This window comes from Vigna angularis, chromosome 2, assembly GCF_016808095.1.
Source record: "Vigna angularis cultivar LongXiaoDou No.4 chromosome 2, ASM1680809v1, whole genome shotgun sequence".
Taxonomy (NCBI): Eukaryota; Viridiplantae; Streptophyta; class Magnoliopsida; order Fabales; family Fabaceae; genus Vigna; species Vigna angularis.
This window is the reverse complement of record NC_068971.1, coordinates 49,343,283-49,364,654: the sequence shown is the minus strand read 5'-3', so window position 1 is coordinate 49,364,654 and position 21,372 is coordinate 49,343,283. Positions and strand designations below refer to the sequence as shown.

At 35.2% G+C, this 21,372-nt stretch overlaps 3 protein-coding genes across 5 annotated transcripts; 2 read left to right on the top strand and 1 right to left on the bottom strand.

Moving 5' to 3' along the window:
• The first annotated feature begins 202 nt into the window (after nt 1-202).
• LOC108326800 (syntaxin-43) lies at nt 203-6,214 on the top strand. 2 transcript variants are annotated; one of them, XM_017560366.2, is made up of 9 exons: nt 203-312; nt 421-640; nt 809-1,085; nt 3,493-3,582; nt 3,847-3,924; nt 5,091-5,168; nt 5,264-5,329; nt 5,402-5,482; nt 5,627-6,214. In XM_017560366.2, the coding sequence occupies exons 2-9, from the start codon at nt 453-455 to the stop codon at nt 5,732-5,734; spliced, it is 966 nt and encodes a 321-aa protein (XP_017415855.1). In that variant the 5' UTR covers nt 203-312; nt 421-452; the 3' UTR covers nt 5,735-6,214. The 2 variants fall into 2 exon arrangements, with proteins under 2 accessions (XP_017415855.1, XP_052729859.1); XM_052873899.1 differs by having other exon boundaries at nt 250-640.
• A 1,486-nt stretch (nt 6,215-7,700) lies between these two features.
• On the top strand, nt 7,701-12,323 carry LOC108329259 (cellulose synthase-like protein D5). Of its 2 annotated transcripts, XM_052873898.1 has the most exons (4): nt 7,701-8,847; nt 9,242-10,046; nt 10,324-11,421; nt 11,597-11,776. In XM_052873898.1, exons 1-4 carry the CDS (start codon nt 7,976-7,978, stop codon nt 11,639-11,641), a joined length of 2,820 nt encoding a protein of 939 aa, XP_052729858.1. In that variant the 5' UTR covers nt 7,701-7,975; the 3' UTR covers nt 11,642-11,776. The 2 variants fall into 2 exon arrangements, with proteins under 2 accessions (XP_052729858.1, XP_017418882.2); XM_017563393.2 differs by having other exon boundaries at nt 10,324-12,323.
• A 4,763-nt stretch (nt 12,324-17,086) lies between these two features.
• On the bottom strand, nt 17,087-18,581 carry LOC108327633 (probable galacturonosyltransferase-like 7). Its single transcript, XM_052873897.1, has one exon. The coding sequence runs from the start codon at nt 18,161-18,163 to the stop codon at nt 17,126-17,128; it is 1,038 nt and encodes a 345-aa protein (XP_052729857.1). The 5' UTR covers nt 18,164-18,581; the 3' UTR covers nt 17,087-17,125.
• Between the last annotated feature and the right edge of the window lie 2,791 nt (nt 18,582-21,372).

The window sequence follows — 21,372 nt, the reverse complement described above, 5'->3', positions numbered from 1 at the left end:
TTTTCTCAAAATCACACATATCTTAAATAATAAGACTGAAATAAATAGCTTGTAATACAAGAGACACCATAATAAAGCATACAATTTACAAAGATTGAGACATAAATGTTTTATAAAGATTTAAAGCGTATATTTTAAGAATTCAAACGTAGTTAGACCAATTAAAATTTAGAGTTTTATTAGAAAAAAACTATAATTTAAAATAAAGAGAAACTATATATAAAAAAATTATTAAAAATCCTAACCAGCATTCTTCCGACATCAAACATGGTTGAACATTAGAGCTTGGAAGCTCATTTCTTCTGGAGTAAGGTATGTCGGACTTGAGTAATTTACAAATATGACCCTTGTTTTTGATTCCTAATCCAAAAAAAAAAACTGGTACGATTTTTGTTGCTGGTTGTTTTCCGGGGAAAGCAGAGAGAGAGAGAGGTTACTTGAATTTTGATTCAATGGCGACGAGAAATCGAACAGTGGAGTTTAGGAAGCACAGAGACGCCGTGAAGAGCGTGCGTGCTCCTCTCTCTTCCTCCGCCGCATCTGCTTCTTCCACCGGTCCCGTCATTGAAATGGTTTCGCTTCTTCCTTCCAATCGATCATCCTATGCTCCTTTAAGCACCGATGACCCATCCACCTCTAGGTTTGACTTTTTCACCAATTCACACTCCATTTTGTTTCTGCAAGAGTCTTTCCGCTCTTTAATTTCATATATTCACATGCATAATAGCGATACCCTATGGGTAAGTGCCTTAAACTAGGTGTTGAATTTTGTTGGACTTTATAGTTAATAACACCTTTAAAATGTTAGGGATGCGGTTACTGTGGGGTTGCCGCCGTCTTGGGTGGATGATTCTGAAGAAATAGCTGCGGCTATACAACGTGCTCGGGTTAAAATTTCTGATTTAACTAAAGCTCATTCGAAGGCTTTGTTGCCTTCCTTTGGGGATGACAAAGAGGACCAGCGTCTTATTGAGACTCTCACCCAGGAAATTACATCTCTTCTTAGAAAATCTGAAGTGAGGCTGAAAAGACTTTCTGCTGCTAGCGGATCTTCTGAGGATTCTAATGTTAGAAAAAACGTACAGGTAGGGTAATTTTGGTGTATTATGCCTTGCAAACTAATTTGTTCAGACTTTGGCTTTTTCTTCACTGGAGGTTGCCCGTTATTGACTTACTGTTCTTAAGGTCGATATAGGTTCTTGCGCAATTATTTGTTGTGGTTGCAATAAATAAAGTTAGTTAGTGGATAAGTAGATAACCTAAGCTCTGCTTGGTCTCAGTCAGTTCAGGACTCTGGTGACTTTCCCAAAGATATATAAGCTATTGCGTAGAGTTTGTCTTCTATTTGACTATGATTATGAGGCCTTATTTTGCCTTAGTCTCCTCCCATCGTTTGAAAGCCTACTGGGATATTTTTCTTGTTTCTCCTTGCTTTTGATGAGTACTGTATGTGAAGTTATGGCCTATCCTCATTTGAATTTTGTTGTTGGGTGTGTAAGAGAGTTAAAAGAAGGGAAAATGTAGGGTGAAACCCTATTCATGTTTTAATGTTATCAATTCACCAGGTAAAGGAAACAGGGGATACTTAAAATACAAGTATTGGGGTGATGATAAACAAACACCCCATCTTTTAGTGAACATCCATCCAACACCAATGATATAATGCTTTTTTTTGGTTTAATAGGTTCGGAGGTCCCTATATTTGCGGGTTCGTTTCAGTTGGGTCCTCCAATTTTTAAAGTGATCAATTGGGTCCCTAATTTGGTAAATGTGATTCAATAATAGGATCTCCGTTAAATGTAGTTAACGTACGTTAACTTTGTTATGAAGTGGAAGTTGAGGCATCCAGGTGGCATCTTTCCTGGATTTTTATCATTTTGAAGCACAGGGTTTTATTTTCCCTTCCATTCACACAGTTAACATCAAAGTAATGACCCTGCTGCTTCAAAATGTAGCTCTCAGAACGCCACTCCCACACCAGCAGCTGCCCCAATTTGACGCAGCCAAATGTCAGCCAGTTCCCAAGCTCGTTAAACACAGCGGTGGTAATTTTCTCCCTTGAAATAGATAGCAAATGAATGCACACAAAATCTGGCATCTGATACAACCCAAACACACCATTAGAAAATCCAACAACCACCATATCTAGCCCCCTATGATAATCACATGCTGTCACTTTTGCCCATCCCTGCATAAACCCATCCTTCCTCAATAACTCCCACTTTCCCTTACTCAGGTAACCCTCATCACCATCCTCAACATCAATTTTCTTCCTCTTCTTCACACCATCATTCTCAACAACCTCCAAATTCCTTTCCGCGTCCCTCTCTGGCGTCCCTGGCGAGGGCGGCTTCGAACCCTCAGCCTCACCACCACTATCAGAAGTAAAACCCCAGCTAAATAAGTAACAATCCCTAGTAATCGTATAAGCCTTACAAACTCTACTAGTTTTCGAATTGACACCGAAGAACGAACCTACAACCGAATCCCTGTGCCCTAGGAGCAAAAAGGGTTTTTTCTTTCCACCACTATTCAATTTCTTCAAGCACAAGATTCTCGCGGTTAAATCCTTGGACCCGACGATGAGGTACCTGGAGTCCGGGCTCCAATCGAGGGTGGTTACTTTCGCGTCGAACTCGGCGAAGGTGCGTACGAGCTCGAAGGGGAAGTACTCGCGGCGGAAGGCCGGAGAGCGCCAGATTTGGACAAGCTTTCCGGTGGCGACGGCGATGTTAACTTCATGGTCTTTACTCTGGTTCAAATACGCCATTGATCCCAAATTCCCAGTTTCAGAACATTAATGAGAAACATTGGTTAATAATTTCTAAAAATGATAAAAATCCACTTGGATGCCACTTGGATGCCTCAGCTTCCACTTCATAACAAAGTTAACGTACGTTAACTACATTTAACGGAGATCCTATTATTGAATCACATTTACCAAATTAGGGACCCAATTGATCACTTTAAAAATTGGAGGACCCAACTGAAACGAATCCGCAAATATAGGGACCTCCGAACCTATTAAACCTATTTTAAAATATAAAAGAATTTGTGAAGCATCAACTACAAAATTAAAAATATTTTTTCTTAATAGGTGTTTCATAGGTGTAGGAAAACTTAAGAGTGTCCATGTAAAATTTTCCTTTGACTTAATATATTTTTTCACCTCAGAAAAGTTAGGAAGGGTTTGTGAAAAATCTTCATTTCCCTCCCTCCTTGTAGGTTATCCACGCAAGAGAATGGCTAATCAAGCGTTTCCCTTCCTTCTCTTTTCCTCTTATAATCCCTCATCCAAATATACTATTACTTTCATCACAATAATTTTACTGTTTATTTTGAAAATGGTTCTTTGGTGAGAAGTGGTTTGTAAATGGGCGAAAATTTACTTCGATCTTGGTTGCTACAAAAATTTTAGGAATTTATAATATGCCAGTTTTGTTTTGATCTTGAGATTTGTATGACTGGCATTTTTGTATCTACTTTTGGCAGCGTTCCCTTGCTATAGACCTTCAGAACCTATCAATGGATCTTCGGCGAAAGCAGTCAGCATACTTGAAACGTCTGCAACAGCAAAAAGAGGTTGCAACTTTTTACGTGTAGCTTATTTTCTCCCAAAATCTTTATATGCCACAAATTTGGTTGGTCTAATTCTCTGTTTGATAACTCATCAATCTACTTTTCTCGACTTATCGGTTTTTTATTTTATTTTCCATCTATTGTTAGTTCTATCGACATTCAAATGCTTGATTCTGCTGTGTCTGCAGCAGTGGGACTGCGGTGTTATTTTTTGTATTAGTGTTTATGTTGCTTCACTGATGTCCATATTTGTGTGTAATCATACAGGGTTTTGACGGGGTTGACTTGGAGATGAACTTTAACGGGAGTAAATTTGGATCACGTGATGATGACTTCAGTGATGTGGTATGTGTGTTCCTTTTGGCAACTAATTTCTCTGACAGGGCCATATTTTTTAAGATACCTTATGCTGTGAGTAAACAATTATAGGAGATGTAGGTACTGATGGAGGTGGAGAAAATAAAAACTATTTGCAGTGTGTATTAATGTAATGGTTATGTTACGAAGGATGAACCACTTGTATTTGTACCAAATCCTGAACCCTAGTTAATAAAAAAAGAAAATATGAGATAGTAAAAGAGATATAAAACCAATCATTAAGATGATAAGCAAATATCAAATTAACTTTCAGATACTTACTCTTAATATTAAAGAAAGGTATTATTGATATATTTCATATATTCTAACACTGTAGGATGCATTTATTTTTACTTACCAAGTGATTGTTGGTGTTTTATTTTCTTTTCTAGAAATTATTGATGCAAAATTATAATGATGAAACTGCAAGATTTCTGCCCATATGCAATGACCTCTTCTCCTCTTTGAATTTAGAAAGCATGAATTATGAATAAGACATGTAACATGAATACTATATGCAATTGACATGGATATACCTCAAATTTTAAAATTAGTAAGACACGACATGGCTATAATATAAGGTATAAAGTTTAATCTAAAATTAACACATATTGAATTTCCTTGATCGCGAGAGAACTCATGTTTTAAAAGTGAGCATCATTCACTGTATGCATAATAATAAGCTAAATTTATCCAATTATTGAATTGTCTAATTTGTATTGGCAAAAAAAAAGGAATTTAAAAATAGAATTAAAACCTGTAAAGATGAAAACAATAATATTCAATGTGTTTATGCAGTGTCTATGGATGTGTACAACACATGATTTACTGGCTAGTATTTTGTTCTATGCCTTTTAGCTTTTAAATGTCAGTTTTGAAAAGGGGTGTAGGTTTGTGGAGAAGAACTTCATCATTTCTTGAATTTATGAACATATGACAATATATTTACCATTTATTTGAATGTGAAATGATGTTTCACTTGAAAGGAATAGCGTGATCCATTAGGCTCATTTTACTCATGATGAAATTTGTCTCTCTGGACAACTTTCTGTCCTTGCAATGAAGTTATGAAATGTTTACTTACATTCTTCTTCATCCTGGATGAAGTTATATCCAAATTAAGATAATGATATTTGTTATTTGATTAACTTCAGGGTTTTAGTGAAGAGCAGATGACAAAGCTAAAGAAAAGTGAGCAGTTCTCAGTGGAAAGGGAGAGAGAGATTGAACAGGTAATTTGAATGCATTCGGTGTGTTGCTTGAAGGATCAGTCCATGAACTTGTCTTACTATGCTTACCTTGTCTTACTAAGTAAAATTTGCTGTAGGTTGTTAAATCAGTCCATGAACTTGCTCAAATCATGAAGGATCTCTCTGTCCTAGTGATAGACCAGGTGAATGCTCCACCATTGTATAAAATGGATTTATAGAATAAAATGTGACTCATGAAGCTGGTATTCGTGCAGGGAACAATTGTGGATAGAATTGACTATAACATTCAGAGTGTTTCTACGTCCGTTGAAGAGGGCCTCAAGCAGTTGCAAAAGGTTCTGTTTTCTCTCATGCTATTGGTTACTTGAGTAGACTTTACTCAGTATTTTTGGTTGCAAATTGGAGTGCCTTTCTTTCGGAATCTTCTGCTGCTGTTTAGCCTGTTATCGTCATTTCAAACATATACTTGTGTATTGCAGGCAGAGAGAACACAGAAAAAAGGAGGGATGATTATGTGTGCAACATCACTTGTTATAATGTGCTTTATCATGCTAGTTCTCTTGATACTCAAAGAGATCCTCTTCTAGTCATATAACAGACCACTTTAGCGGCCAGCAGCATGTTAATTCTTCCGTTCGATGTGAATCAAATTGCATTCTGTTTAAAGATAACTACGGAAATGCGCTTCAGGTATTTGTTCTTAAAGTGCTTGAGCTAACAATTTTGGCTACTTATTTAGAGGCAAGCTGGTATGACATTGTAGAGCATAGCATCGCATCGCACTGCATCGTGTAAACAAGATAGTAGTTCATCTCCCAGTGGCCAATTTTCCTTTAGAAATAAAAAGAAAGTAGTGCTAGATAGACACAATCGTGCTGGAAGGTACGTAAGACGAACAACTTTTACAAATCCAAAAGTCATCATATATGTTAGTCAACTTTTCTTTTTCTTTTTCTGTTCATCTCTTTAAAAGCTTTCTGCCACTGTTTATACTCTGCGAGGGAGATAAATTCAAAATTGTATAGTGACTCAGCATTATGAGTAAATATTATTATTTTTATTCACAGGAGTTAAATATTTTATGGGTTAAAAGTCGAAACTCAGATTTTATGAAATGTTAGCTAAATTCAAATCATTTTTGCACTAAATGTCAGTGAAATTCAAATATTTCAACTAGAAATCAAATGCAACGGGGAGATAGTAACTTGGGTTTATGCTAATATTAATTTTCTTTTATGCTTTACATTTATTACTGTGGAAAATAGTTTTCTTTAGCAAAATTATCCTTATTAAAAATACTTAGAACGTAAATGTAATTCATTCAAGTGTGTTTAACTTTAGCATATTATTATTACTGTATTATTAGAACGTAAATATTTCTACTATATTTTGTTAATTCGTTCTCTAAAAATAACTAAAAAAAAAGTATAGATCCACAACACCTCAATTACTAACATAACATTCAAATGACACTTCGGTTGTATTCCTTTTAATAGTTTTTTTTTTGTTTGTGAAAGAATGAGTGAGAATGACATGTCTCTCTCCTTCGAGGGATCTTTGGATAAATGAGGGAGAACATTTGAGGGAGGTGAAATTCTCTTTCTTTAAGATGAAAAATATAATTTTCAAGATGACTTTTTGATTTTTTCTGAAATTTACAGTCCTTTATCTATAATAAACTAATAATGATAATAATAATAATAATAATAATAATAATTGTAATAATAATAATGAAATATAATATATTTAAAAATAATATTAATAGAAAAAATAATACAACATCTAAATAAAATATTAATAAAAGTTATAATAATAAAATAATTAATTCATCGAGTATTAATTTTTTTTTATAATTCAATATTTAATTAAAATTATTTTTAATCATTCACATTTTATTTAAAATTAATTACACCTATTAACTTTTATAAAACAAATCATCTATGTTTTATTTTAAATTATTTTTAATTGTATTTCATTTTCTATTAATTTTAACCATAAGGATAAATATGTAGTCTTATTATTATTAATCTTTTAAAATGTTTTTTTTTTTATTTTCCACGTTCATATAATCATTTTCGAACTTTTATAAATTTTATTTTTAAATGTTTATTTTTATCTTCAAATTTCTTAAAACAAACAATTCTATTTATTATATTTTAAATAGTTTTTTGTGTGCTGTATTGTTTTAAATATTCATATTACGAATTACAAATTGGTTGTTTAACAGTAATGAAACATAAATGTAAGAAAATGAAAGAAAAGATGCAATAGACATGAGAATACGTGGAAACTAGAAATATATTTTAAGTTAAATAGAATTTGAGATTGTTTAAAAAGCCATCTGTAGAATTAAAAAACAAAGAAAAAATTGAATCGGGAATAATATTTTATTTTAATCGTTGTAATATTTAATCACTAAAGTACAAAAGAAATGAAACATGTAACGCGTTTCTAGTATTTTAATTACAATGATATTCCTTTATTTATTTGATAAAAACGTTGTATTAAAAATTTAAATTTTTTTGGCTCCGTGTAACACCTCAAACGGACCAGATCTCTGTAAGAAACTATAAAACGAAAGCAACTTCAAACTTTAGTGGTCCAGATCTATCAACTCCAGCATGAAGTAATTCAGCGGTCACGATCTATCGACCGTTGCATTTAAGTGTCTCAAATCGACCGTTGCACCTTTGTTCGCTACTTCTACTCCCGCTTTTGCCTCCAACTTCAAAATCCACACTCTTATCACGCTTATGTTGAGGCCATTGAGGATTTCCGTTCTCTCACTATTCTTTCTTTAATCCCTCACGCCTTCTAATTTTAGCAACATGGTCAAAACGGCGTCGTCCCCTTCTTCCTCTCCGGTCACCATAACGGTGTCGTCCGGAGGTAGGCGCAGAAGCATGGGACTAACCAGTCCCGTTCCTCGCGCCTCAGTCTCCACCAACAACCCCACTTCTCCTCTTCGAGCTTCCGGCGGAGGTAGGAGACTCTCCGGCACCGGCACTTCCCAAAGTGGTGGCATCGAAGAAATGAACTCCGAGTACGTGACATACACCGTTCACATTCCCCCGACGCCCGACCGCAAGCCCCTGACAATCTCGGAGGACGGAAAAGGAAGCACGAGTTTCATCTCCGGAACGATCTTCACCGGAGGCTACAACTCCGTGACGCGCGGCCATTCCTCCGTGGAAATCGAAGCGCTGCCGAAATCCGCGTCGGTTTGCGGAATGAAGGGCTGCAACGAGGAACCAATGAAAGGAAGCTTGTGTGATCCATGCGAGTGCGGGTTCAAGCTCTGCAGGGAGTGTTACTTAGAGTGTGGAGGGAACAATGTTGGAGGAAAGTGTCCTGGGTGCAAATTGCCTTATAAGTATGCGAGTGATGATGAAGATGATGAAGAGGGAGAAGGGTCTGAGGGTGAGGATCAGCCTCTGCCTCTGCCTTCCATGGCGGAGGTTAAGTTGGACAAGAGGTTTTCTCTTGTGAAGTCTTTCAAAGCGCAGAATCATCCTCCGGAATTTGACCACACGCGATGGCTGTTTGAGACGAAGGGGACATATGGCTATGGAAACGCTGTGTGGCCTAAAGATGGTTACGGTGCTAACGGGTTTGAACCCCCTCCGGATTTTGGAAAGAAAGCGAAAAGACCCTTGACCCGCAAGGTTGGAGTTTCAGCTGCTATTCTCAGTCCTTATAGGTCAGTCACTTCAATTCTAAACCTTTTTTCACACTTTCTTTTCTGCATTCTTTCTTCTCAACATGCTACTTAGTTGTTGTACCTTTTTTCTTTTAAATCTTGATTTTTTCACGTACACGTGGGCTCAAGAATCAGACTCTGAAAACATGTTCAAGAGACCTAGTTTATTTATATGCTAACCATAGCATACCATGTTTCCATGTTTTGGTTGTTCTTTTCTGTATTAACAATAAAAGGGAAAAGTCATTGTTTTGTATATCTACTATCTTATATTAAAGCATTAACTCGCATAGGACACTTGTGATTGCATCAGTTTTTAAATTATGCCAACTTGTAACGATTTCTGTACTTGCCTATTCTGGTTGATGAGTAAATTAGTTTCTAATGACTTCAGGATGCTTATTCTTCTGCGTCTTTTTGCTTTGGGTTTATTTCTTACATGGAGGATAAAACACCCAAACCATGAAGCGATGTGGCTGTGGGCAATGTCTATAACTTGTGAGCTATGGTTTGCATTTTCTTGGATTCTTGATCAGCTTCCTAAGCTCTGTCCTGTGAATAGAGTCACTGATCTATCTGTTCTGAAAGAACAGTTTGAGTCTCCAAACCTGCGGAATCCAAAAGGAAGATCTGATCTACCAGGAATTGATGTGTTTGTTTCCACGGCAGACCCTGAAAAGGAGCCTCCTCTTGTTACTGCCAACACCATTCTCTCCATCCTTGCAGTTGATTATCCGGTGGAGAAGGTTGCCTGTTACTTGTCTGATGATGGTGGAGCTTTGTTGACATTTGAAGCTCTTGCTGAGACTGCTAGTTTTGCAAGAATTTGGGTTCCTTTCTGTCGGAAGCACAATATAGAACCCCGAAATCCTGAAGCTTATTTTGGGCAGAAACGTGATTTTCTCAAGAATAAGGTCCGGTTGGACTTTGTGAGAGAGAGGAAAAGGGTGAAGAGGGAATATGATGAGTTCAAAGTGAGGATAAACTCCTTGCCAGAGTCCATTAGGAGAAGATCCAATGCTTACAATGCTCATGAAGAGCTACGAGTCAAGAAGAAACAGATGGAAACAGATGCCAGTGTCTCCGAACCCGTCAAGGTTCCCAAAGCTACGTGGATGTCCGATGGTTCTCATTGGCCAGGAACTTGGGCATCAGCGGAACAAGACCATTCAAGGGGGGACCATGCTGGCATAATTCAGGTTTTTAGACATCTAAAATACCACATTTTTTAGCTCATGTGTTTATTAAAATCATTATTCAAGTTTTTAGTTACACACAATCAAACGAATAAAATTCTTAGATATTTATAGTAAAACCTTTTAACATTCTTATGCACCAGAACTTAATTTACCCTGTATCAGGATTTTAGATCCTTTTAAAGATTTTAATCGAGAACTTGTAATTTTGACATTTTTGTGTACAAAAACATAATTAACCTTGTATCCTAACACCGAATCTTTTGTGGTATTTGTGTAGGCAATGTTAGCTCCACCAAATGCAGAACCGGAATTTGGTGCAGGAACTGATGGAGATAACTTGATTGATACAACAGATGTTGATATTAGGTTGCCCATGCTTGTTTACGTGTCTCGTGAAAAGAGGCCAGCATATGACCACAACAAGAAAGCAGGGGCAATGAATGCCCTTGTTCGCACCAGTGCCATCATGTCCAATGGACCATTCATCCTGAATCTTGATTGTGATCATTACATATACAACTCCTTGGCTCTAAGAGAAGGTATGTGCTTTATGCTTGACAGGGGAGGTGATAGGATATGCTACGTTCAGTTTCCTCAAAGGTTTGAGGGCATTGACCCCAGTGACAGATATGCAAATCACAACACTGTGTTCTTTGACGTGAACATGAGAGCTCTTGATGGCTTACAAGGCCCCATGTACGTGGGAACAGGCTGCATATTCAGAAGAACAGCTCTGTATGGATTTAGTCCTCCTAGAGCCACAGAACATCGTGGGTGGTTTGGCAAGAGGAAAATTAAGCTATTTCTGAGAAGGCCAAAGGTCTCAAAAAAGGAAGAGGATGAAGTTTCTGTGCCAATAAATAGTGATCACAATGATGATGATGCAGACATAGAGTCCTTGCTTCTCCCCAAAAGATTTGGTAATTCTACTTCTCTTGCTGCATCCATTCCTGTGGCGGAATACCAGGGAAGGCTGCTTCAAGATTTGCAAGGGAAGGGAACACATGGAAGGCCAGTAGGTTCTCTTGCTGTGCCTCGTGAGCCATTGGATGCGGCCACTGTTGCCGAGGCAATAACTGTGATATCTTGTTTCTATGAAGATAAAACTGAATGGGGCAAACGAGTAGGGTGGATATATGGTTCAGTTACAGAAGATGTGGTAACTGGTTACAGAATGCACAATAGAGGGTGGAGATCTGTGTACTGTGTAACCAAAAGGGATGCTTTTAGAGGATCAGCTCCAATCAATTTAACAGACAGGCTCCATCAAGTGCTTCGATGGGCTACAGGTTCCGTTGAAATCTTCTTTTCAGCTAACAATGCATTATTAGCAAGTCCAAGAATGAAGTTCCTGCAGAGGGTGGCATATTTAAATGTAGGAATGTACCCTTTCACCTCAATGTTTTTGATAGTGTATTGCTTTCTACCCGCAATGTCTCTATTTTCGGGTCAATTTATAGTCCAATCTCTCAGTGTAACTTTTCTAGTATTTTTGCTGGGTATCACAATTACACTGTGTTTGCTTGCACTGCTGGAAATCAAATGGTCAGGAATCACTCTACATGATTGGTGGAGAAATGAGCAATTCTGGCTAATTGGTGGAACAAGTGCACACGCTGCTGCTGTTTTACAAGGCTTATTGAAGGTAATAGCTGGAGTGGAAATATCATTCACTTTAACTTCAAAATCAGCCACTTCAGAAAATGAAGATGATGAGTTTGCTGACCTCTATGAGGTGAAGTGGAGCTTTCTAATGATCCCTCCCATTACTATTATGATGGTGAATGCTATTGCTATTGCAGTAGGGGTGGCTAGGACCATGTACAGTCCCTTTCCACAATGGAGCAGGCTAGTAGGAGGGGTGTTTTTCAGTTTATGGGTCTTGTGCCATCTTTATCCTTTTGCAAAGGGTCTCATGGGAAGAAGAGGAAAGATTCCTACCATCATTTATGTTTGGTCTGGATTACTCTCCATTATTATTTCTTTGCTCTGGGTATACATAAACCCTCCTTCAGGGATAACAGAAGATTATATGAACTTCAAATTTCCTTGAGTTTTTAGCAGACGACAAAGTTTACTTGAGAGGTAGATGATGTATGTAGTAGATTAAATTCATTTGAGTTTTAGTTTCTGATTATGTGTGTCTCAATATTCTGTAGGTCAGATGAGAAATGAAGTTACTAACTTCATATGTTGTAGCCTTACATTTTACTGTTAAACATCTCAAATGATTGAGATGGTCTCTCTTCATCTAAATGTATGTTCTCATTATTTCAATAACTGTACTTATAAATTTGATTTTGTTGTTGCGTGTCAACTAATCGAGATAACTGCAATTTCCTACTGCATATATAATTAATGCAATCACTTCTTTTACATCATGTTTTTAAGAGTTAATCAGTGTCAAAGATAAAATATCTTTTAACTTCCAAAAGATACGGCAGTTTAAAATTTAGTTAATTATCGAAACTTGTTAATCTAAGTTGTAAAATCACATAATTAAACATGTCATGATCTTTTTTAAATTTTTGGGATTTTTTTATGTGTATAATTTTATTTGTAATTAATTATATTTTTTAAAGATAAGTTATTTTAAATAGCTCTAAGAAAGCGACATGCTTTCGTTATATGATCTGTGTTATGATTACATACATTTTAATACCACTGAATATTAGTACTTAGATTGTGACAAAATATAAATAAATATACTAAATTTTAAAAATTTAACCACATTTATCATTTAAGGTGCAATCTGTCTTTAAAGAAGATAAAATTCCCTTAAAGTGAAAATTTTAATCAAGAAATTTGAGGGAGAAGATATGGTTTTAAAACTTTTTATCAAAATTTCTTCTGTAAATTTGCTAAACTAGTGTAATTTATTTGAAATTTATCAAAATAAATAATTATTAAAAAATTATAAATGTGAAAAAATATACTTTTATTACACTATTTGATTGATGAAGACATTTAAGGACGACTCAAGGGTGGTTAGAAGGTTTTAAAATAGAAGAATGAGACTTTTTTTTCTTTATTTAAATTTTTTTTATCTAAACTTATCTATTAAATTATTGTAATTAATTTTATTTAACATTTCTTTAATATATAATAAGACTAAATGATTTAATTTTTATTAAGATATAACTGATTTTAAATAAGTTTTATTAATCTTTAACTTTCAATAACTCTTTTAACTCTTTTATGTTGGAGTAACTGATACTTTAATTTTCATTACTTATTTCGTTAGAAATTTCTTTTTCATTATTCACTATAAAAACTAAATCTTAACCTAGTTTATAATTCTACAATTCAAATAAAGCAAAAAAATTCCATTTTCTCATCAAAATATATGCAATAAAATATTTTAAACTCATAAATCATAAAGTTGCCAAAAAAATATTAGACAAAAAAAAACACATTTCTAATCCTAATAAAATTCAACAAATAAAATAAAAACAACATAAACATAAATAGAAAAAAAATATAATAATCAGAGATAAAAAAAATTGATACATACAATAAGGATGCGATTTTCATTTTTACTCTGTTACAGTTTAAAGCAAAATAAAGAGAAAAGAATTATAAAAAAACAAATATAAAAGAAAGAAATAAAAAAAAAAGTAAAATATAAAAAGAAATTAAATTCCTCAAAATCAATCTAACATATATTTTGTTTATATAATTATTTTTGCAAAATTTTAAATTTTTATATGTATTATATACTGCTTAAATTTTAATTATTGATTTCAGCAACATTTTTTATTAATATTAATTTTGAAATAACACATTTTTAACAAGGCATTTTCAAGAATGTGTTTTAACTATGTTTTTTCCAAAATTACCAAACTTTTAAGTTTAAAAAGGTTACTGCAATAAAAACCATAATTAATAATTAAAGTTTGTTTATACATATAATAATCTTTATACATACATTATAAAATTTGTATTATTTGGTGTTGTTAATGTAGTCGGATTCCAACTCTTCCATGCGTCAATGTTTTATGAAGTGATGATGTGTTTGCATGATTTCACTTGTAAGAAAACCGTGTCGAAGAACTAAAATCGTATCACGATTTCATTGTAAATAAAAAATAAAAATAAAAATAAATTAAATTATGTGTAAGTTACACGACTTTTTCAATCATACTGAAACTTTTTGTTATTTTAACACTTCACTTTGTAGTTGCAAGGTCGTGTCACATTATTATTATTTTTTAAAATTATTCATTTTGATAAATTTTAAAACAAATTGAACGAGTTAGGAAATTTACCCAAGAAAGCTAGCTCGCACAAGAAAGATGTTACACCGACAGCTTACCAAATGAGAATTTGTATAAGTAAAAAATTTCATTTCGTGCTTAGTGTGCAATAATTGATGTAGTCTTTTTGACACCTAATTAGGACGAAAGACCTATTTGTCATTGGCTTAAACCACAATGTTCATCTTCAGTGACAAACTACGTTGTCATTTTGCCACAAGAATATCGCACTAAGATATGACCAGAAAACAAGACTAGAAAACAAAACCATTCAACCCTACAAAATTTATAAGATAAAATTTACACCTACCTCTTCCAGTTTCCCCAGCACCAAGCTACTTTCCTTTACATTCAACCCTTTTCCAATAAATATCAATAAAAATATCTGCATTGATAAAATTAATCTGAATGGAGGTAGCTTTACCCTCTGAAAATTTATTAAGAAAATGTAAAACCATTCCAAAGTGCCAAGAGTCAAGAAGCGTGAATGAAATCAAAAATCAGACCTCAAAAAAGTCATAAGAAATCCATATTCGGTAGATGGTCTGTCGAGAGAATAAACTATTACAACCAGACTGGTCAGTGCTATTAAGTAACCTGTGTTTGGCCTCATCTAATGCCCTTTATCTCCACATCTCATATCCGCCAAAACACGTAGATATGAAACCAAAAAGTAGTGTTTGCAATTTGTGAATATAATAATGTCAACTAAAAAGAAAACTGATCTTTCACCTTTCGCCTGTAGCTTTAGCTCCATCACTAGACATGTCCTAACCCTTTATTAGAATGTACATTATCCCAACCTCAACGCAGAACTAAAGACTTTATTCCCCACTTTAGTTTAATACCCAATTATTATATAGCAACAGCTAGCAGTGCTGAAAGCCAACCACCTAGCTCACATTTTTTTTAAAAAATTTATCATAAAACGGACCAATAAAAATCTTCAAAAGTTTAACTTCTAAAACTTAATTCTTACAGCAATAAAAATTTGCAACAGAGAACTTCTAAATGCTAAATTCTTAAAAACTTTATTCTCGTCCAAGGGTAAAAAAAGGCAATCAATTCTTAGCGACTGCAGTTACTCTGGCAAATGGCCCCTTGCTTTCCAGTTTTCACAACAAAAACTGTCAAAAGAAAGGGGGCACAAGTGGACATTAATATTAACGGGATTGGACCCCAAACATCTCAGTGACAGTGAAGAAACACTTAACAGCAACAATGATACCTGGACCCCTCATCCAATAGTAGCAGATGTAACAATATAACTTAATTTGTTCCATTCCTAGCTATCATAATACAATCTTTTATATAATTTTTTATTAATAAATGAAAGCATCGAACAATGTCTGGAGTAAGGAATAGGAGTAGGACCCAGTTTTTGTTTCATTAGTTGTAGGATAGAAAAATGTGGAAGCATAAATCCAATGATGGAAAAGAACACAGAAGACAGAATTGCCAGCTATGCATACGGTGCAAAGGACAAAGCGAGAGTGACACGCTATGAGAAAAGAACACAAAGGTTGAAAGATAGGTAAAAATGTTCCGCCACTGCCACCGAAGCATGGTTCCCTTAGACTAGCTGCCAACACAATCCAAAGGCAGAACCTCTCCTTGGATTGTTCTACTGCCTAATTTAGCACCGCTGCCGGCCATATTGGATGCCACATTTAGCCATCAACTTCTATTTTAGCCAGTAAGCACCACCAGCAGCAAACTCTCCCTCTCCCCCATCACAGATAAAAAAGCTAACAGAATAAAATGCAAACCACTCTATCCTTAGATTCGCGAATCCAGGAAAGGTCATTCAGACCCACAATAAATTGAATGTCCACAACCAACTACTCATTCAACATCCTGGGCGACCCCCAGCCAGAACAGTAGTACTAATAACATTTACAAATTCGACTTCAGCTTTTATAAACTTACACTTATAAACATAGTGCTCTTTAGAATCCATTTTTTTACATAATAGATATTATTTTACATAACTTCATATTATTTTTTTACATTCAAGTGTTGATATTTTTATTTAAGATATACCTTAATTTTAATTTTATACTTCTTCAATTCAATAATCTACTTATATATTACACCAAGATTAAACGTATCTAACGCAAGAGTCGTAGAATATGATGATATCATATGAAAAGACCTTAAATTTATGAAGGTGCATCTTGAATAAGATGTTAAATGATAGAATACAAAAATATTTTTCTTAAAAGGGTTATATTTATATTAAAGTTGAATAAAAAATTATAAAAATATTAGAAGAAGATCTTAAAAATGATATAATACGATAATACCTATTACGTATGTGTAGCCTACTAAGACTAACTCAAGCTCATATATCATAACTATTAATGGATTCGAAGTTTTTCTTGTTTTTACTCTTGAATGCATTTTCTTTGCGAGACCATCTTGTTCGAATTCTGACAGCCAAATACTGAATACAATACAGAATAAAAATTCTTATGGGTACCATACCAGCTCTATGAACTCAACTCCATTGGTATAGATTCAAGAATAAATAATCCACACAACAATTTTCAGTTCCCACTTGGGACCTAATTGTCACCAATTACTAATAAATTAATAGTACACCACTTTATATACAAGAAGAAATCGAAAGATCTACCTTTTCTTTCTTTCATTTACGTTTATTTCCAAGTGAGGAATGGCAGAAAAATAATAGAATACAAATGACAGAAAAGGCATCTACAGAAGAAATACAGGAATAATAATAACATCTAACTAGGCAAATGATGGCAGAGGAGCAAGAAATTGAGTGTAATATGTATGTACCAGGCAATAAAAATTTAGTTAAAATGGAGATTGTGCGTACAAGTCAAAGGGAGCCCACAGAGAGTCGAGAGGGCAAGGACGTTTGGAATGTAAACGGAGCCAGGGTTTTCCACTACCGGACCAATGCAACAAGCTAACCGGACCAGGGTGCAACCCACGACAACTACCCTTCACGTTATCCCCGCCCAAACCATGCTGGTTCCATCGGTGCTCGATGGGCGCCACATGTCCCGCGAACACCAGCAAAAACGGCGGCAACGAACCCAGCTCGTAGATCCGATCACTCTTCTGAATCTCCATCCACCTCTCGATTTTTCTCGTGTACCCCTCCTTCCTCCACTTCACCAGATCCATAACCATCACCCCCGTGTTGAAGTAACATGCCCTCCGCTGCGCGAACGTCCCCGCCAAACTCGGTTCCGACCAGAACCCCGCCGTGAAGTACTTCGTGAAGTTCGCATGGCAGTACTCCGGCGCGCCGATGGCGCGTGAGCCCAGACTCGCGCTCCAAAGCTTGGCCACGTCGTCCACCATCACCAGATCGGAGTCCAGGTAGATAACTCGCTCCACGCAACTCTCGAGAAGGTCCGCGAGGTAGTTCCTGGCGTAATTGAGCGGCTGCTCCAGCGCTTGGCGCACGGAGGAGGAGATCAGGTGGGAGACAGTGTTGGGATCGAAGTAATAGACGTTGAACTTCAAGTGCGGGAAGGTGGAGTCCACCAGGGCTTGAAGATTGGTGTCGGAGACGAGGAAATGGAAGAAGACGTTCTCCGGACAGAGAGCGTGGCGGAGGATGGAGTGCACGGCGGCGATCGAACCGCGGAGATATTCGACGTCGAGAGTTATGGCGACGTGGACTAAAGAAGGGTCGCAGACTTTTGTTTGGGCGGAAACCCAGGCGCATTCGTGTGCATTACGGAAGGGGAGGGCTTTCCGGAAGGAAAATCGGTGGGAGGATCTAATTGCTTCGGATTGGAAAGACGGGGAGAGAATGATAAGAACAATGACGAACATTGCGGCGGAGAAAAACCCCGAAAATCTCGTAATCCCAAACATGTTTTTTTTTTTTTTTTTTTTTGGTTTTGTGGGTTTTGGCCCCTCCTCCGCTAGGGTTCAGGTTGCGTTTAGAGTGTGGATGAATAATCCATGTGAAGCAGTGGTAACGTGCGCACGGTGGCGCTTTCTATTATCAGTCTGGTTGTGTTGTTGTTGAGGCCATATGTGAGTGGTAATGGTAATGTGGGTTGGTGTGGAAGGGAAAGGAGGCGATAAGGGAGCGACAGGGAAAAAGGTGTCTTTTTTTTTCCAGCTTGGCGATTGCGGTTTCCACTTTCCACTTTCCACCACTCAAATGCACTGCACTTCACTGCTCCACCCTTTCCACAAACAACACTCTTATCATTCTCTTTTTATATTCTCCCCATTCCTCCCCGCCTATACTATTTTCAAATCCCTCTTTTTCTCTCTTTTGCCAAATTTCAAACATACTACTAAATACAAATCATTTTGCTCAAAAATCATCTTCACTTAAGTAAATAAGTAAAATACATATATTTAATCTCAACCCTTTTCTAAATTTTTAAAATAAAACATTTACAGAAATTACACGACACTATCACCGTTTCAACTCTTCAACCTTAGACCACCATTAGAAGAAGCATTTTAAGGTCAAGTTTATTGGGTAAAAGAATAGATCCAAAAACATACTTCTTTTTTTGGAATATACTGTTTTCATTTGTATTCATTTAAATAGCCTATGTCTCCTTTTATTTACTAAAGTATACCATCCAATGGCGGAGGTAATAAATCAAACCCATCTCTTTCTTTGTTCAATTTCTCAACATTGGATCTGGGTTTACTTTGTAATCGTCATGGGCTGTAGAATTTTAATGTGGACCTAAAATTTGGAAATATATTTTGAAACAACTGGTCCAAAATTCTTTGCTTATTCAAATTCTAGAAGGTATTCCTGGTCCGAAAATACATTTCGAAACACTCAAGTAGGAATAATAAAAAATATTTTCAAAACATATTTTTAAATGTATTTTCGAATTCAAAATAATTTTCAAAACATTTATTTTGAAAGTTATTTTACATTTTGAATGTATTTAAGAGTTTGAAATATATTTTTAAATCCAAAAATACCTTTCAGAACTTATGAAATATAAAAAAAAAAATTGAAAAACAGGTATTTCGAAATGTATTTTTGAATTTAAAAATATCTTCCGAATTAAGGGTTCCATAACGTATCTCTTACCAAAAGATTTTATAAATACATGACTTAGATTTTTTATCTTCTTATTTTGTTCTTCTATAACTCTTTTTAGAAGATGGTAGAATACGTGAAGGTGGAGGAGGTGGTGGAGTTTGGTAGTTCCCAAGAGATATAAAAGGTGGAATTTGGGGTGAAGGAGGAAATAGAGAAGATATACGAAAAGGTGAAGATGGTGGTTCATAGAAGGAAGAATGGAGGGAGGGAGATATGCGACGGAGGGGAAGGAAAAAGGAGAGAGGGAAAGATGGAAAAGAGAAAGTAGCCTTAAGGTTTTTACTTTGACTTAGGGGTAAAAGATTTATTACATAAGTACAATATAAACTAATCATGCATGTCAATAATAATGTAATTTTTTTTATTGTTGTAAATAAATTCATATTGGATTTCTATGAATCTCCTATTTTATTTATTTACTTTTGACATCACACTTTTGACACAAAATAGTTTCTTTCTTAACTTATTTGCTTAGTTCTAGATTTTGCCACCCAACACTTTTATTTCCATTGACATTTTTTCTTTCAATCGGCCTTTTTTACGCACATTTTGACATTAAACTTTAATGTTTACACATTTTTACCTTGTTTTTCAAACATTTTTCATTGTGTTTTAGCCATTGTACATAATAATAACAAAATGACATTGTTTTATATAAAAAAATGATATAATAACGTTATACTTTAAGAATACTATACATTTTATTATATGAAAAATGGTCATAATAACACTTGAAAATATGAAAAACATTGATGTAAAATCTACAAGAAAAGAATGAAGTAGTAGTTGTTTTTTAAAATAATGATAACTGAATGATAAAATGTGTAATTAACACAAAACCAAACTGGACTTTTTCTTATGAAATGTAGTTTAGTTTTTGTTTTTTTTGGATGAATCAATATATATATTTATATAAAAAAGATACTGATGTCTTGCAGTATTGAGAACGCTCTAAGTATACGTTTTTGTATAGTATGAACCGAGCGGTTATCAATCACATTGACCAAACGATCGCTTCGCCAAACTAAGTGGTTATCAACCACAGTGACCGAATGATCGCTACGCCAAACCGAGCGGTTATCAACCACAATGACTGAACGCTCGCTACGCCAATTATAGCAACAACTGGCGAACGATCGGCTATACCAAATGCTCGTCAATTATCTTGCAATTGACAGCGCTCGTCAAACCTTCGTAAGCAAAACAAGGCACTCGACAAAGGTTAAGCGATTACAACGTCAAGTCAACCCAATCATGCCATAATCAACGGGCGCCCAATTGCATTTAGCGAAGTTGGGCCAATTAACCCAACACCTGTGGATCAATAGTCTTGGTAGTTCAGTTAAAGAAAAAATAGTCAAAAATATCTAATCGTAATAATGCAAGTTACGGGGCCAACTAACCAAATATCAAGACTAAATGGATCACGGGCAAGTAACTGGATTTACCAACTGACCGGATTTTAAGGTAATTAGTTTATTTTATTTTTAGATTAAATACAGAAGAACCTAAGGAGAAAAGGTACGTTTTTCACTCTAAGAAAAGGAGATTACATTACGAGAGATTCATTAATAGAAGAACAAAAATTTTTGTCACTCATATTTGACTTTAACATCGGAGTATTTTCGCAGGTACCCCCACAATGCGAGAAGTGCGAGTAGGTATACGAGAAGTAGAGGAGAGATTACACATCATCAACAAGATTCGTATGTCGGTCCCAATGATTATACTGAAACAGTTTTCTTATGTGCAGACAGTCAAACTCTTCACTGTATTTTTAAGACATATCAACAAGTTATAATATATTACTTCCTCTCTTTTATAATGGTGAGTTTTTGAATAACTTTTTTCCTCTTTATTTACTTTTTTTTATATTTCAAAATAAAATAACTTATTTTGAAGCATACTTTTAGTGTAAATAATACAGTGAAAGAAACTCTAGTTATGATAAAAAAAATGTAATAAGACACTAAAATAAGAAAATTTACATAAAATA